Genomic DNA, 15,897 nt, shown 5'->3' with positions numbered 1-15,897 from the left:
TTAAGCAGTATACAGCCAATTGCGATGCTTAGATATGTATTGGGTAGGGAAGCATGGTATGTTTGACTTTAATCTGTTCTTCTCGGATGCGACCAGTAATTCGTTAAACACAGAGAATGTAATGAACAGTAAATGCAAGTCGTCGGGCTCGGCACTCACGCGGCAAGGGATCTGAAAGTAAGAAATCACTGCTTTGTCTGTTGCGGGAAATCTGGCAATATTTGAACTCAATCACAGCAGTAATTGTTCATGTAATATCTGTGGACTCACTGACGACAGCAGGGGACCTGAAAGAATATCTACATATAATGTGGCTCTAACGTCCTTCGTGGACCATCATCAACTCTGCATCAATCCCGAAGCCTAGACAGTCAAGACATAATTACTCAAAATCGTTATAGTTTAAGAACTTAGGCAAGGGTTAAGGTGAAGTACCTAACTCACTTTACGCGGAGCTAGAATGTATTCATGTGAAATTCATGCAGTTAGAAAACTGAATAATTAGAAACAGCAACAGGTTGACAGCCTTCGAAAAAATGGCTCTATAGAAATTTCTTGAAAATTAATTCGATAGATACATTGGGAAATAAATCGGTACTAATCAGAACACATAAGAAATTATGTCCCTGGCAAATGTCGAACAGAAAGTTTAGAAAATATTGTAAAAAGTTCTAAATCTATTTAAAGCAGCGCTAGGGAGGGGGAGAGAAATATTTAAATCTGCAGCGCAGGTTTGCGAGTGTTCCAAAAACACAAGTATGAGGAGATTGCATAAGAAAGAAAGAGTTGGGGATCAAACCTGTCAGAAAACTATTCAGAGAGAGGCATTACTGTATGACACACAAAAGACAGACGAATCGTAATACTGTACGATGCAGTACGGGATAATGCATTCGCTCTAAAGTCGTCCTCCAATTTGGCAGTTGGACTTTATTGATCCTCATTTCCATAGAACTGTAGACCAGCAGGGCAGTGACCAGAAAGCGGGGGACAAAACGGCACAATAAACCGATGGATTTATAGTGTACAAGAGCAATGTTCACATATGGTACCCATAGCACAGATTTACATTTACATTTGCATTCATCACCTTGGCTTACTGTCGCTCTGTCGACGCAGTAAACGGCGTGGGTGGATGGCTGTTTTCAGACGGAAAGATCGGCTTAGGTATTCACTACCAGTACTTCACTTTCAGGCTGTCCCAGTTGTATTTTGTTTTGGATCGTTGGCTGCAGAAGCGAGGCTCCTGGGTTCAGGCTGCAGTCGTCACGTTGCGGTTTTCTGTATTGCTGTGGACAAATGATGGTGACGTCACTTATAAACGATGACACTGACAAGCAATTCTTGAAGTGCCATCGAGCTGGGAGAAGTGGACCATGTAGATGGCTGTACTCTTTCTGTCAAAACTGACAGTAAATGTATACTATCTCCACCATAAGGTGCAGCATTCCCTTTCTCTAAATATACTCACGGAAATTTTCTGATGCAGTTAAATCCGTCAAGGTGAAAAAACTAATAACAATTCAAATTTCTGCTGTCGATTTTGAGTGAACATTGTGTCAGGCCTTAAAACACGAACGTGAACCGAGTGCAGATGGATGATGTACTCTGTATCCTGTTGTCAGTTCCCAAGAAAATTTCCAATACAAATGGAGACTATAGCTTTCCTCTTTCTGATATCTCGTACAATGCAAATAAACGTATAGTATGACACATGTTGAGACACAAGTACTTGCTGATTGTTACTGGCAACGAATTAATACAATTATTTCCATCATCATCGTAGTGCACCAATAAGATTTCACAGACGAATGAAAATTGACAATTTATCATAGCGACTGCATCTAAAACTATTGCGTATTAAATACACAGCAGCCCGTGTCTACACTCAACAATCATTTCAATAAGAGAGACACAGCTTCCAGCACAAAATGTAGTACTGTCGTTTAGTGGTCACAGGCTACTTTTCGAGTTATATTTACGGTACGTAAATTTTTCTGTTAGCATACGTTTTACTGACAATTGCATAAAACAACATAATTTCAAACCCCTTCTCTCTGATGATGACAGCGAATCTACACGGCTTGGTCGCCATGAGGAAACGATACGTTCGGCTACCACAGTTCAGAAGCGATGGACTGGTACATTCTCTTGCTGAAAGTACACGTCGCTCGCCGGGTGAAAAAACAGACGCACTTCATCAGGCAGGAGGTTCTTGTATAGCTCGGTAGTAAGAGATGGCGGCAGGCACGTCATGATTAATAGTTTATACCACGTAAACATCCTTCACACACGAACACCCACACTATCTGCCTATGTGTTACCCTGTGGGCACGTGGGATGCAGTATCTCACGTGGTTTTCAATGTCCCTGTATTGCTCTATCGACATACACCATCGTGTACCTTGCGTCACTCATCAGTTCAGACCATCTTTCCCATACTTCTAGTATTCTATGGTGATCTGTGGAGCGGTGGTTTCTGTACTCCTTATTGAAGTGGTGGTACTAAATGGGTGTTCAGCTCACTGTCGAGAATGTCGTTATTGTAAACCACGATAGTCGATGGTGACCCCTGTTATCAACACGTGCCCACCGACTGGATTTGACTCTGACAATGTAGGATCTTTTTTCCAAATCGATTTAGTCACGATACTGTCTTGAGACGGTGGTATGCGCAGAGCTCATTGACTGCAAGCTTTCCTTATTTATCGATAATCCACAATCCGGGTTCTGCCAAAAACGCTTATACAGTGAGCTGGTCCTGCGTTCACTTGTCACGCTGGCGACCACTACCCGAAATGACGCCATCCGCTTGTAGGAATTACATTTGTGCAAAGCTGTAACACTGCATGGGTAGCATCCATTCAGCTCTCGATAATGATCGTTATATTTTGATTCACATCGTCGACTTCAGTGTGAGCCTTATAAGTAATCAATTTTTCTTCATTAACTGGAATTATGGTTGTCGGAAAGAATCAGTTCCTGTTTTTGATACGCGTATGACTGGAAGATAAAGAAAAGAAATACATCAGTCCCATGATGCCTCTGTCATGTTTTTAGTACCGTAACAAGAAGAGTGCAAGTCTCTTCGTTAAGATTACAACGAACGGCTAGAAACGCACCGTCTGGACGACATTCTGCAGGATCGATATCTCTCAGACGCCTTGAGGCAAGTCAAACATACAGGGTGTTTCAAAAATGACCGGTATATTTGAAACGGCAATAAAAACTAAACGAGCAGCGATAGAAATACACCGTTTGTTGCAATATGCTTGGGACAACAGTACATTTTCAGGCGGACAAACTTTCGAAATTACAGTAGTTACAATTTTCAACAACAGATGGCGCTGCAAGTGATGTGAAAGATATAGAAGACAACGCAGTCTGTGGGTGCGCCATTCTGTACGTCGTCTTTCTGCTGTAAGCGTGTGGTATTCACAACGTGCAAGTGTGCTGTGGACAACATGGTTCATTCCTTACAACAGAGGATTTTTCTGGTGTTGGAATTCCACCGCCTGCGGTCCAAATGACGCCAACGTCCACGTATCGTCTCATGCGCCAGAGTTTACACCTCTATCCATACAAAATTCATACGCGGCAAACCCTCAGCGCCGCTACCAATGCTGCACGAGAGACATTCGCTAACGATATAGTGCACAGGATTGATGACGGCGATATGCATGTGGGCAGCATTTGGTTTACTGACGAAGCTTATTTTTACCTGGACGGCTTCGTCAATAAACAGAACTGGCGCATATGGGGAACCGAAAAGCCCCATGTTGCAGTCCCATCGTTCCTGCATCCTCAAAAAGTACTGGTCTGGGCCGCCATTTCTTCCAAAGGAATCATTGGCCCATTTTTCAGATCCGAAACGATTACTGCATCACGCTATCTGGACATTCTTCGTGAATTTGTGGCGGTACAAACTGCCTTAGACGACACTGCGAACACCTCGTGGTTTATGCAAGATGGTGCCCGGCCACATCGCACGGCCGACGTCTTTAATTTCCTGGATGAATATTTCGATGATCGTGTGATTGCTTTGGGCTATCCGAAACATACAGGAGGCAGCGTGGATTGGCCTCCCTATTCGCCAGACGTGAACGCTTGTGACTTCTTTCTGTGGGGACACTTGAAAGACCAGGTGTACCGCCAGAATCCAGAAACAATTGAACAGCTGAAGCAGTACATCTCATCTGCATGTGAAGCCATTCCTCCGAGACATGTTGTCAAAGGTTTCGTGTAATTTCATTCAGTGACTACGCCATATTATTGCTACGCATGGTGGATATTTGGAAAATATCGTACTATAGAGTTTCCCAGACCGCAGCGCCATCTGTTGTTGACAATTGTAACTACTGTAATTTCGAAAGTTTGTCTGCCTGAAAATGTACTGTTGTCCCAAGCATATTGCAACAAACGGTGTATTTATATCGCTGCTCGTTTAGTTTGTATTGCCGTTTCAAATATACCGGTCATCTTTGAAACACCCTGTAGATGCTAGTTCACGGGTTCGGACATTCCAGGAAGTGTGGTTTCAGGGTTTTTGTGACAATTATGAGAGCTTTAAAATGTTCGGTGTAGGAGCAGTGCAATACTCCACAAAGGTATCGATGTTGGGCTTCCCACCATTATAGCTGGCTCGAAAGATATAGTTGCTTGACGAACTGTGTAGCTGTGATTCAGAGCAGTAACCCTGTGTGACTGACGAAGTGGTGTATGTGCGTCTCACACCAGTGTGAAGACGAGAGTGAGTAACATAGAAATTGGACCACGAATTAATTGAGGACTGTGCTCTTTACATGTGAATCCTGCTTCAGTTATAATATTGGTTTCCCAGTGCATATTCCACTTGTGGGAAGTTAATAGCTGATTAAATGATACAAACTTTGTGGACAGAGACCTAGTCGGGATTGGTGGAGTCGTGATGTTGAAACGTTTCTTCCGCTTCGTCCTCGGGGCACCCGTGGCGTCGCGCCAACTCCCACTCGTTGCCAGGTTCCATTCCACTCAGCAAAGTGAGACGCGCGAGACAGATTACGCAACCTAGTGTTCCATAGATTTACTCAGTAACGTTTCGTGGCGGACTCTCACTCATTCTCTACACTCCTACGCTATTAATACCACCTGAAACAAGAATAACTTTGACCCAAGGAAAACGTATCATAATCCAAAATCAGTAGTTGAAGTATTGTTATGTAACTGCATTCAGCAAGATAACGAGAGCTGAGCACTCGACAGGAAAACGCACACCACTAAGTCATACATCTTCTCTAGCTGGCTCATAGGAGCTTCCGCTGATATCTCCACAAAGGTGATGTACGATAACAATTTAAAGAAGCAACAAATCTCACAAAAATATCTCATTTAAAGGTTTTTTCCCGCAAAAGGAGAAGTTTCCGGAGTCGAGTCCCAGAGCGGCACACAATTTTAGTCTGTCAGGAAGTTTCAGAACAGCGCACACTTCACTGCAGACCAAAAATCCATCCTGTAATACATTTCAAGTTGTCGCGGAAACAAATGTAAATAATTCGTTTCAGTTAAAAATTGCTAAATCCGTCACTTAATGCAACACCCCCACTTGCGTCCACAGTCTGGTATGATGGCTCTTCTACAAACGAAAATGAGCGTTTGGCGTCATTGGCCGGGAGGCCCCTTACGGTGCAAGTCCGGCCGCCTTGGTGCAGGTCTTATTACATTACACATTGGGCTACCTGCGCCCCGGATGGGGATGAAATGATTATGTAGACAACACAACACCCAGTCCCTGAGCGGAGTAAATCCCCGACCCAGCCGGGAATCGAACCCGGGCCCATAGGACGGCAATCCGTCACGCTGACCACTCAGCTGTTGGGGCGGATGCCTCTCCTACAGAGCACGTACGAGCGCACACTAACATTCATGTAGAAAACTAAAACGTATTTGGAGAAATTCTGCACACAGACATGGGAATTCTCTGGTCAGTTTTTGTAGACTTTCTCTACTGACAAAATAAATTTTGGATCATGAATTATCACCAACTCCTGCCTCAGTAATGCTAATCACTTTGAAACACCAAATGCGCCCAAAGGGCATACCACAACCAACATTATCTGTGAGGGTTGCCTGTTGACTCCTCCATTTTAGGAGCTCCACACAGCTCTATGAAACTGCCTTGGATGCAGCTCTTTCAGTCAGTCACTCTTAGGAGCAGAATGTATCCATCGCATTCGTTATCTCCTGCCCCGCCCCCCAATAACAACCTTCTGCAACATACTGCTTCCACCTTGGAATTTTAAGAGGTTGGTTTCCATCTGGAGCTTGAAAACACCTGCATTCAAGGATACCCCCACTAGCCCTTAGTCCGTTACAGCAGGTCTCAACGGCAAACCTCTTAGATTAGTGGAAAATCCAACCGACTGGCATCCGCAGACACTAAGAGTGACCCACAGGAGCGGCCAGGTACAGTATGTTACAGTGTTTGGAGGTCTCATATTTTATGGGCGTTCAGAGGGCCGCATCTTCGTCTGGCAGACACTGTCAACGTCGAGAGGAACACACGTGAAGTATTGCAACCACTTCCATATTTTAATCACTTCCACTTTGCTGTGGTGCTATTGACCATACTTCATCTCCAATAACACGCGACAGCAGTGAGCTGCTCTACAGAATGAACTTCCGCCGGTGAGGACATCCACCATGTGCATGATTCATCGAACATCACGAATTGGAGAATTTGAATGCAAAAAATGGTTCAAATGGCTCTGAGCACTATGGGGCTTAACTTCTGAGGTCATCAGTCCCGTAGAACCTAGAACTACTTAAACGTAGCTAACATAAGGACATCACACACATCCTTGCCCGGGACAGGATTTGAACCTGCGACCGTAGCGGTCACGCGGTTCCAGACTGAAGCGCCTAGAACCGCTCGGCCACAGGGTCCGGCGGAGAATTTCAATGCAGACACCTTGAAACACTAGGTATATTAGTAAAGAGTGACACTTTACAAATTTTAGTGTGACCAGTTGTGTGTGGATCACTTTGTGACTGGTCTCCCCTCTTGTATATCTCGTAAGAAACCATTATTTCTCCATTTAGTAACATTGGTCAGAATGAAATGTTATTCTGCTCGTTACAAATGTTAATGTTCATTTAGACATCTGGAGTCCTTCCAGTTTATCAGAGAGCCTGCACACTTCGTTGGATTTCGCCTGGTTGTAAACAAAGAACTGCTGTCTGTCGTTTTAATGGGCTCCCAGGCACTGATGGCCCATAGAATTATGACCATCTGCTTAGTGGCGTGTTGGTCCATCTTTGGAACGCATTACAGCAGCGTGTATCAACAATTCGACTGGTCTTTCCAAAGCTTTGTGGCACCAGATGTGTGTGCAGAAATCACTCAATTACGGCGCTTTGGCTTGCGACCATGGGGCCAGCACATAATACAGTCACGTCCGGATCAGATGAATTAATGACAAGGTATCAACGTGAGTGCTCAAAGCAATTGATTCTCAACTTCTGACACGGAAAGTCTACCGCGGGAAAGGTATCAAGCATGAAGGGATGCAAGCAGTTCGCAATAATGTTCAGATAGTGCACAGCTGTGATTCTACTTTCTATTGCCACCTGAGGTCCCATGGAAGGCCAGATAAATGTTCCTCATAACATAATAGTGCTCCAATCGTCCTGTGTCTGTGGCGCGATGTATGTTCCGATCAGCCGTTCCCATGGATGACACAGCACCCAATCACGGCCATCGACCTCATGCAACAGAAAACGTGATTTGTCCAACCAGGCCACATATTTTCACTGATCCACCATTCAATCTCGGTGATCCCCTGATAACCGCAATCGTAATCGAGCTTAGTAACAAGTAAGAAGTCATCCCTGGAGGGGTTAGACAATGTGTGCTGAACGGCGTACTGCGATACGACTGTTCCTGCACCAGCATTGTACTCTGACCCTATAGGACCGCCTATCCAGCTTTACAGAACGAGCAAGCTGCTGGACTCTAGTTTGTGATAAGGTATGGACGCCCAACATTTTGTCGCCTACTAATGGTATCGCCGTTCTTCAACCATTTTCAGTGTATCAGAATGAATTTTTCACTCTGCAGCGTGGTGTACGCTGATATGAAACTCCCCGGTAGCCTAATACTGTCTGCCAGGCAGACTCGAACTCGGTACCTTTGCCTTTCGCGGGGAAGTGCTCCACCACCCGAGCTACCTAAGCACGACCCACGACCCCTCCTGGCAGCTATACGTACTTCCGCCAGCATCTCATCTCCAACCTTCCAGACTTCACAGTAGTCCTCCAGCGGAACTTCCAGAACGAACACTCCTGGATGAAAAGACAATGGTCAGACGTATCTCAAGAGTGCAAACCCAGAAAGTTTCGTAGGAAAACGTCTGGGAAGTTACCAAGGTTGGAGATGTACTGGCGGAAGTGAGGCTATGAGGAGGAACATAGGAGTAGATATGAGGAGAAACACAGAAGTAGATATCCTCGGTGTAGCAAAGTAGCATAAATCACTTAATGAAGGCAAGGCCTTCTTTACCGATTGTATACCAGTCAGGTTCCTCTCAGAGTACGCTGATAAAATAGCTCCATATTTATCAATTATATACAACCACTCGCTCACAGAAAGATACGTACCTAAGGACTGGAAAATTGCTAAAGCCACACCAATACCCAAAAAGGGAAGCAAGAGTAACCCGCTGAATTACAGGCCTATATCTCTAACATCGATTTGCAGTAGCGTTTTGGAAGATATACTGAATTCGAACATTATGAAGTACCTCGAAGAAAACGATTTATTGACACACAGTCATCAGGGATTCAGAAAATATCGTTCTTGTGAGACACAACTCATACAAGTATACTCATGAAGTAATAAGTGCTATCGACAGGGGATGTCAAATTGATACTATATTTTTAGATTTCCAGGGGGCTTTCGACACCGTTCCTCATAAGCGTTTTCTAACCAAACTGCGTACCTACGGAGTATGGCCTCAGCTGTGCGACTGGATTCGTGATTTCCTGTCAGGATAGTACAGTTCGTAGTGACAGACAAAGTCATTGAGTAAAACAGAATAATATCCGACGTTCCCCAAGGAAGTGTTACAGGTCCTATAATGTTCCTGATCTATATTAACGACATATGAGACAATCTGAGTAGCCGTCTTAGATTGTTTGCAGACGATGCTGTCATTTACCGTCTTGTAAAGACATCAGATGATCAAAATGACTTGCAAAATGATTTAGGTAAGATATCTGTATGGTGCGAAAAGTGGCAGTTGGTTCTCAATAAAGAAAAGTGTGAAGTTATTCACATGAGTACTAAGAGAAATCAGCTAAATTTTGACTACACGATAAGTCACACAAATCTGAAGGCTCTAAATTCAACTAAATACTTAGGGATTACAGTTACAAATAACCTAAATTTGAATGGTCACATAGACATTACGGTGGGTAGAGCAAACCAAAAACTGCGATTAATTGGCAGAACACTTAGAAGGTGCAACAGATGTACTACAGAGACTGCTTACACCACGCTTGTCCGCCCGATTTTGGAGTGTAGCAGTGGGGTGTGGGATCCGCTTCAAGTGGGACTGACGGATGGCATCGAAAAAGTACGAAGAAGGGCAGCTCGTTTTGTAATATCGAGAAATAGGGGAGATAGTGTCACAGACATGATACGTGGAGTGGCAATCATTAAAACAAAGGAGTTTTTCGTTGCGACGGGATCTTCTCATGAAATTTCGATCACCAGTTTTCTCCTCCGATTAAGAAAACGTTCTGTTGGCACCCACATACAGAGGGAGAAATGATCATCACGATAAAATAAGAGAAATCACTGCTTGCACAGAAAAATTTAAGTGTTCGTTTTTCCAGCGTGCCATTCGAGAGTGGAAAGGTAGAGAGACAGCTTGAAAGTGGTTCATTGGAACCCTGTGCCAGGCACTTGATTGTGAATAGCAGAGTAATCACGTAGACGTGGATGTAGGGTCGTGGGTCGTCGTGCTTGGGTAGTTCAGTTAGAACACCTGCTAGCGAAAGACAAAGTCCCGAGTTCGAATCTGGGTCCGGCACACGGTTTTACCAATAGATGCTCGTGGCAGCAGTGCGGGAACAACAGCCCAGCTTCGCCATTTCCGAGGTGATCGCACCCAGGCGCAGACTAATGGAAATCTCTCAGAGTCGCTTACGTCAGTGTATTTCCGCCTCTGGCTAGATGACTCCCAATTCGTCTCTCCCCCACTTACGTACTTTTTGTGCGTGACGTTTCCGCTACGCCAGGAGGCACCAATGAATTTTCCCGGTCGGCAATGGCCATGTTTCAGCACATCAGGGTGTCTTCTCCTAAAGTCAACGAGAGATGTTTCTAGTACCATTCCAGATAACACATCACCACGCAGACTGTATGTGGCAGACGAAACAATCGTCTGTGATTTTATTGTTCCCCGTAGTATCTGTTGTCCTGATACTTGCTCACACTGGCAGCTGTTTTAAGAGAACCGGGATATGCAGATCATGGTGCGACTACGCTTGGCTCCAGAAGTTCATAGCATTTGGCCGAAGTCAAAGGGAGCAATAGTGATCCAACTGGCACATGACTACACTCCTGGAAATGGAAAAAAGAACACATTGACACCGGTGTGTCAGACCCACCATACTTGCTCCGGACACTGCGACAGGGCTGTACAAGCAATGATCACACGCACGGCACAGCGGACACACCAGGAACCGCGGTGTTGGCCGTCGAATGGCGCTAGCTGCGCAGCATTTGTGCACCGCCGCCGTCAGTGTCAGCCAGTTTGCCGTGGCATACGGAGCTCCATCGCAGTCTTTAACACTGGTAGCATGCCGCGACAGCGTGGACGTGAACCGTATGTCCAGTTGACGGACTTTGAGCGAGGGCGTATAGTGGGCATGCGGGAGGCCGGGTGGACGTACCGCCGAATTGCTCAACACGTGGGTCGTGAGGTGTCCACAGTACATCGATGTTGTCGCCAGTGGTCGGCGGAAGGTGCACGTGCCCGTCGACCTGGGACCGGACCGCAGCGACGCACGGATGCACGCCAAGACCGTAGGATCCTACGCAGTGCCATAGGGGACCGCACCGCCACTTCCCAGCAAATTAGGGACACTGTTGCTCCTGGGGTATCGGCGAGGACCATTCGCAACCGTCTCCATGAAACTGCGCTACGGTTCCGCACACCGTTAGGCCATCTTCCGCTCACGCCCCAACATCGTGCAGCCCTCCTCCAGTGGTGTCGCGACAGGCATGAATGGAGGGACGAATGGAGACGTGTCGTCTTCAGCGATGAGAGTCGCTTCTGCCTTGGTGCCAATGATGGTCGTATGCGTGTTTGGCGCCGTGCAGGTGAGCGCCACAATCAGGACTGCATACGACCGAGGCACACAGGGCCAACACCCGGCATCATGGTGTGGGGAGCGATCTCGTACACTGGCCGTACACCTCTGGTGATCGTCGAGGGGACACTGAATAGTGCACGGTACATCCAAACCGTCATCGAACCCATCGTTCTACCATTCCTAGACCGGCAAGGGAACTTGCTGTTCCAACAGGACAATGCACGTCCGCATGTATCCCGTGCCACCCAGCGTGCTCTAGAAGGTGTAAGTCAACTACCCTGGCCAGCAATATCTCCGGATCTGTCCCCCATTGAGCATGTTTGGGACTGGATGAAGCGTCGTCTCACGCGGTAAGCACGTCCAGCACGAACGCTGGTCCAACTGAGGCGCCAGGTGGAAATGGCATGGCAAGCCGTTCCACAGGACTACATGCAGCATCTCTACGATCGTCTCCATGGGAGAATAGCAGCCTGCATTGCTGCGAAAGGTGGATATACACTGTACTAGTGCCGACATTGTGCATGCTATGTTGCCTGTGTCTATGTGCCTGTGGTTCTGTCAGTGTGATCATGTGATGTATCTGACCCCAGGAATGTGTCAATAAAGTTTCCCCTTCCTGGGACAATGAATTCACGGTGTTCTTATTTCAATTTCCAGGAGTGTATATTGTCTGTGTCATCAGAAGATTTTTTTTGGTGGGATTTATGGCTGCCTTGCCAAAAGCTGGCTTCACAGAACGAGACAGAATAACGACGTGTTTCGATCTGAAATGGAGAGAGTATTCTTACAATCCATGAAGGGAGTCAAGTTACACATAGCTATATTTAAAAATTCGGTTGCAATCCTTAACAAACATTATATCATTGAACTATTCGTTTGTGGATGTTCAAATGCCCCTAGAAAGTCTACCGTTCCATTAGAAATGTATATCTTCAGTTTGTTGATAGAGAACGAATGTGTTAGCAATAGAAAACTAATTACAGCTTAACATTACTTCTCAGAAAGTTAGTTTAGATACGCAGAGAGACTGATTAAATAATCGGGATGTACAAGTTACATGGTTTATCTTGTATGTATGCTATAATGCGTGAAGTCTACGTTTATAACTGTTTACATGTAAACAAATGATACTATATGTTTTTAACAGGCTGCGCAAACTTTCGTCTAACGGTGCTAACACATACAGGGTTAAAGTCTCGGTTTTGCATATTGTCGAACAGACAGAGACGGACGTATGGAACGGATCCGTAAAAATATTTGACAAAGGAACAGGAAAATAAACAATAAATTCTATGAAATCACGAGATGGCGGTCATACTACGGTCGCAGGTTCGAATCCTGCCTCGGGAATGGCTGTATGTGATGTCCTTAGGTTAGTTAGGTTTAAGTAGTTCTAAGTTCTAGGGGATTTATGACCACAGATGTTAAGCCCCATAGTGCTCAGAGCCATTTGAACCATTTTTTGGCGGTCATAGGACTAAATGTTGATATTATGTATGGCTAAAACTAGATCCTTTACAGAATTTGTTTGCTGAAAAAATATGAGTGTAAAAAAGACATTACAGTGAGACAATGAAGAAACACAACCAACATTGATGTAACATATACTGTTTTTCCATGTCTTAAAAATCCTTTATAATGTTACAGTGCTAGAACAACTTGCTACATCACCTATTTGATTATACTATGTTCATTATGGTGTCCCGGGTCTCAATTTTTTCTTTCTTTTCTTTTTTGTGAGCAGGCCGAGCCGTCGATGTCGAGCGGTGTCCAGGCGACGAACTGGCTGTTACGAGAGTTCCACCAGGCTCTGTCTTCGACTTACGGGGCATCACATGAATCTTGCTTTTTGGCTTAACCCTGTAAAACTCCTAGCCGAATAAGGAAGAACTACTGTGCATTTAGTATTTCCATACTATGAAGTTGAAGTATAAGGATCTCATTTCTTAAATTTATTTTGCGTCTCATTATTATGTTTATTTCAGCGCAATACAGAACCTTTGGTTGGAACATCCTCAATTTTCTGTTTGTATTAAATGAGATTACAATTTTTGTAAACGTGTTGTTGTATGTGAATAAATATTCGCAACGTTTCGAATAAAGTACATAGCCTCACCGAAACTGCGGGAAATTTCTTTGTATACAGATGGACAATGATCAGTAATTTTTCTTCAGCACACAGACATAAAATAAAACAAGATAACGAATGATATAGATTTTGTAGATAGAATTACGTTGATTATGATGACTCGTATGAACTCTTTTCCAGTCAATTACAAAAGAGTGTCTTCATCTATGTAATATTTTTGTTGAAGACCATCTTCCACAGCAGGTATTATATGTTAACTTTCACTGATTTTCTGTCTTAAAGACAAACACCGTCCGAACAGGTCGTGAAGGCCCAACGGTAACGACCGATCGCCTTGTCATCCTCATCCCTTACGCGCCACCGGATGCGGATTCGGAGGACCGTGTAGTCAGCACATCGCTCTCCCGGCCGTTGTCCATTTTCGTGTACCGGCACCGCTAATTCTCAATCACGGAGCTCCCCAATTGGCCTCACAAGAGCTGAATGCACCCCGCTTGCCAACAGCATGCGGGAAACCAGGACGGTGACCCATCCAAGTGTTAGCCAAGCCCGACAGCGCCGAACTCTGTGATCTGACGGGAACCGGTGTTACCATTGTGGCAAGGCCGTTGGATTTCGGTCTTAAGCTTACTGCAATTAAGGAGTATTGTTTCAGGAGACGCGTTTCGCGTTTATATACAAAGCGGCTCCTGCGGCCACGCTCAAAGTATGGATACATAATACATCTCTTGGTGTTCTATTGTTGTGTGCATAGTTCCGCGTAGTCAGCGCGTACACAACTTTCCCACTAGAGCGCGCCCCGCTAAGCACAACAGCGCAGGCGCAGCGCTCGTCCGTCTCCGCTCTACGAGATGGCGCTGACTTAGAGACGGACCAAATTCTGCTTCCGCAGCGTATTAATATGTAATGCAGCCAATGGGATTGCTGCTAACGTAGAACCTTTTCTCCTCGCGGATCACACTCGCGCAGTGATACCTGAACACGTGAGGTATTGTAACGAGTGTACAGACCTCCGATTAGTCAGTCTGCATTAGTCTGTAGTCAAGTTTCAGTCTGTGACTAATAAGATCATCATATTCCTGTACATAGCCATGAAGAGAAATGTATAGACACTTTGTCAAGTATCAGAGATATGTCAGAATAAGATTAACGTACCAAGACCAAAGGAACTTCAGATTGTCAATTGTAAACAGCATCCAGAATCAAGTTAAGTAATTTCTACGCTTTTTGTTATTTTAATAAATGTGTATGAAAATTAATCAAGTTCTGTTTAAAGTTGGTCACCGTCAATCTGCTACTCTAAGCGTGCAAGTGACATTTCTATCGTCTGACTTAACGGCAGAAGATAAACACGCCACGATAAGACCACGAGACATATTGCTGACACTCACCCACTTCGCTAGAGCGACAAGTCAAACAATCTGATGGTGTGTGTACCGAAGGTCTTACAGTACGCTCACCACATCTATATATCAAAAATAGTATTCCCTTATGAAACTGGCATACAAAATATTTACGGTGTTTTGCCTCTTATTTAAATATTTTCCGAACAACTGCTTTTTCCTTCGTTGTTAGCGGTGGTTGAGGTCGTTAAACCCTACGTCGATGCACATTCACATCTCACAATTTCAAAAAAATCCACGAAAACGTAAAAAAGAAGGAAATAGAGTTAATGATCCAATAGTTTAGTGTAATACAGTTGAAATTGAGTACCCACGTCTTATGTTGACTGTCCACAACTTACGTAATTGTTTTACAAAAATGGTTCAAATAGCTCTGAGCACTATGGGACTTAACATCTGTGGTCATCAGTCCCCTAGAACTTAGAACTACCTAAACCTAACTAACCTAAGGAGATCACACACATCCATGCCCGAAGCAGGATTCGAACCTGCGACCGTAGCAGTCGCGCGGTTCCGGACTGAGCGCCTAGAACCGCTAGACCACCGCGGCCGGCAATTGTTTTACACCCAGTATTATTGTGCAAGTGCATATTTCTTCTTTGTAAGGTAACCAGGTACAGAAAACTACAGAACTAGCGACCTATACTTAAACATCACGAACTAGGTACAGTTTTAAGCAGGCTACTATAAAGAAAAATAAACACTATCACGAAGAAAGGCAAAGCAATGAAAAAATTTGACAGTCATCTGAATCTATTTGCAGTAAGAATAAATTCCTGGGATACAGCAGGCAGTCTGGCACGATACGTAATACCGTTTGTGCTACTTCGCTGCTGTCGCCGTTTGCAAAGTCACCATCCCACGCTGCCTTTTCCATATCGGCTACGGCTGAGTTTGCGCAAGTCTTTGTAACAAGAGGCTGAACCAGGAAATTTCACAGTTGATTCATGGACCTGCAAGAAAGCGCTCTAGTTTTCTATGCAGCGCTAAGTTTTGATCCCATTGCGTTATAGGTTCTCAAATAAGCACAATAAAGACTGCTGGCTA

At 44.7% G+C, this 15,897-nt stretch overlaps 1 protein-coding gene across 1 annotated transcript in view; it reads left to right on the top strand.

Moving 5' to 3' along the window:
* The window catches only part of LOC126336062 (uncharacterized), a 143,987-nt gene extending 130,517 nt beyond the window's left edge, over positions 1-13,470 (top strand). The window contains exon 4 of the mRNA XM_049999541.1: positions 13,103-13,470. Coding sequence (XP_049855498.1) covers positions 13,103-13,197 — 95 coding nt within the window. The 3' untranslated portion in view covers positions 13,198-13,470. The remainder of the gene's footprint in view (positions 1-13,102) is intronic.
* Positions 13,471-15,897: the final 2,427 nt, after the last annotated feature.

Source organism: Schistocerca gregaria, chromosome 2 (genome assembly GCF_023897955.1).
Source record: "Schistocerca gregaria isolate iqSchGreg1 chromosome 2, iqSchGreg1.2, whole genome shotgun sequence".
NCBI classification, from domain to species: domain Eukaryota; kingdom Metazoa; phylum Arthropoda; class Insecta; order Orthoptera; family Acrididae; genus Schistocerca; species Schistocerca gregaria.
This window is presented reverse-complemented; position numbering and strand designations above follow the sequence as displayed.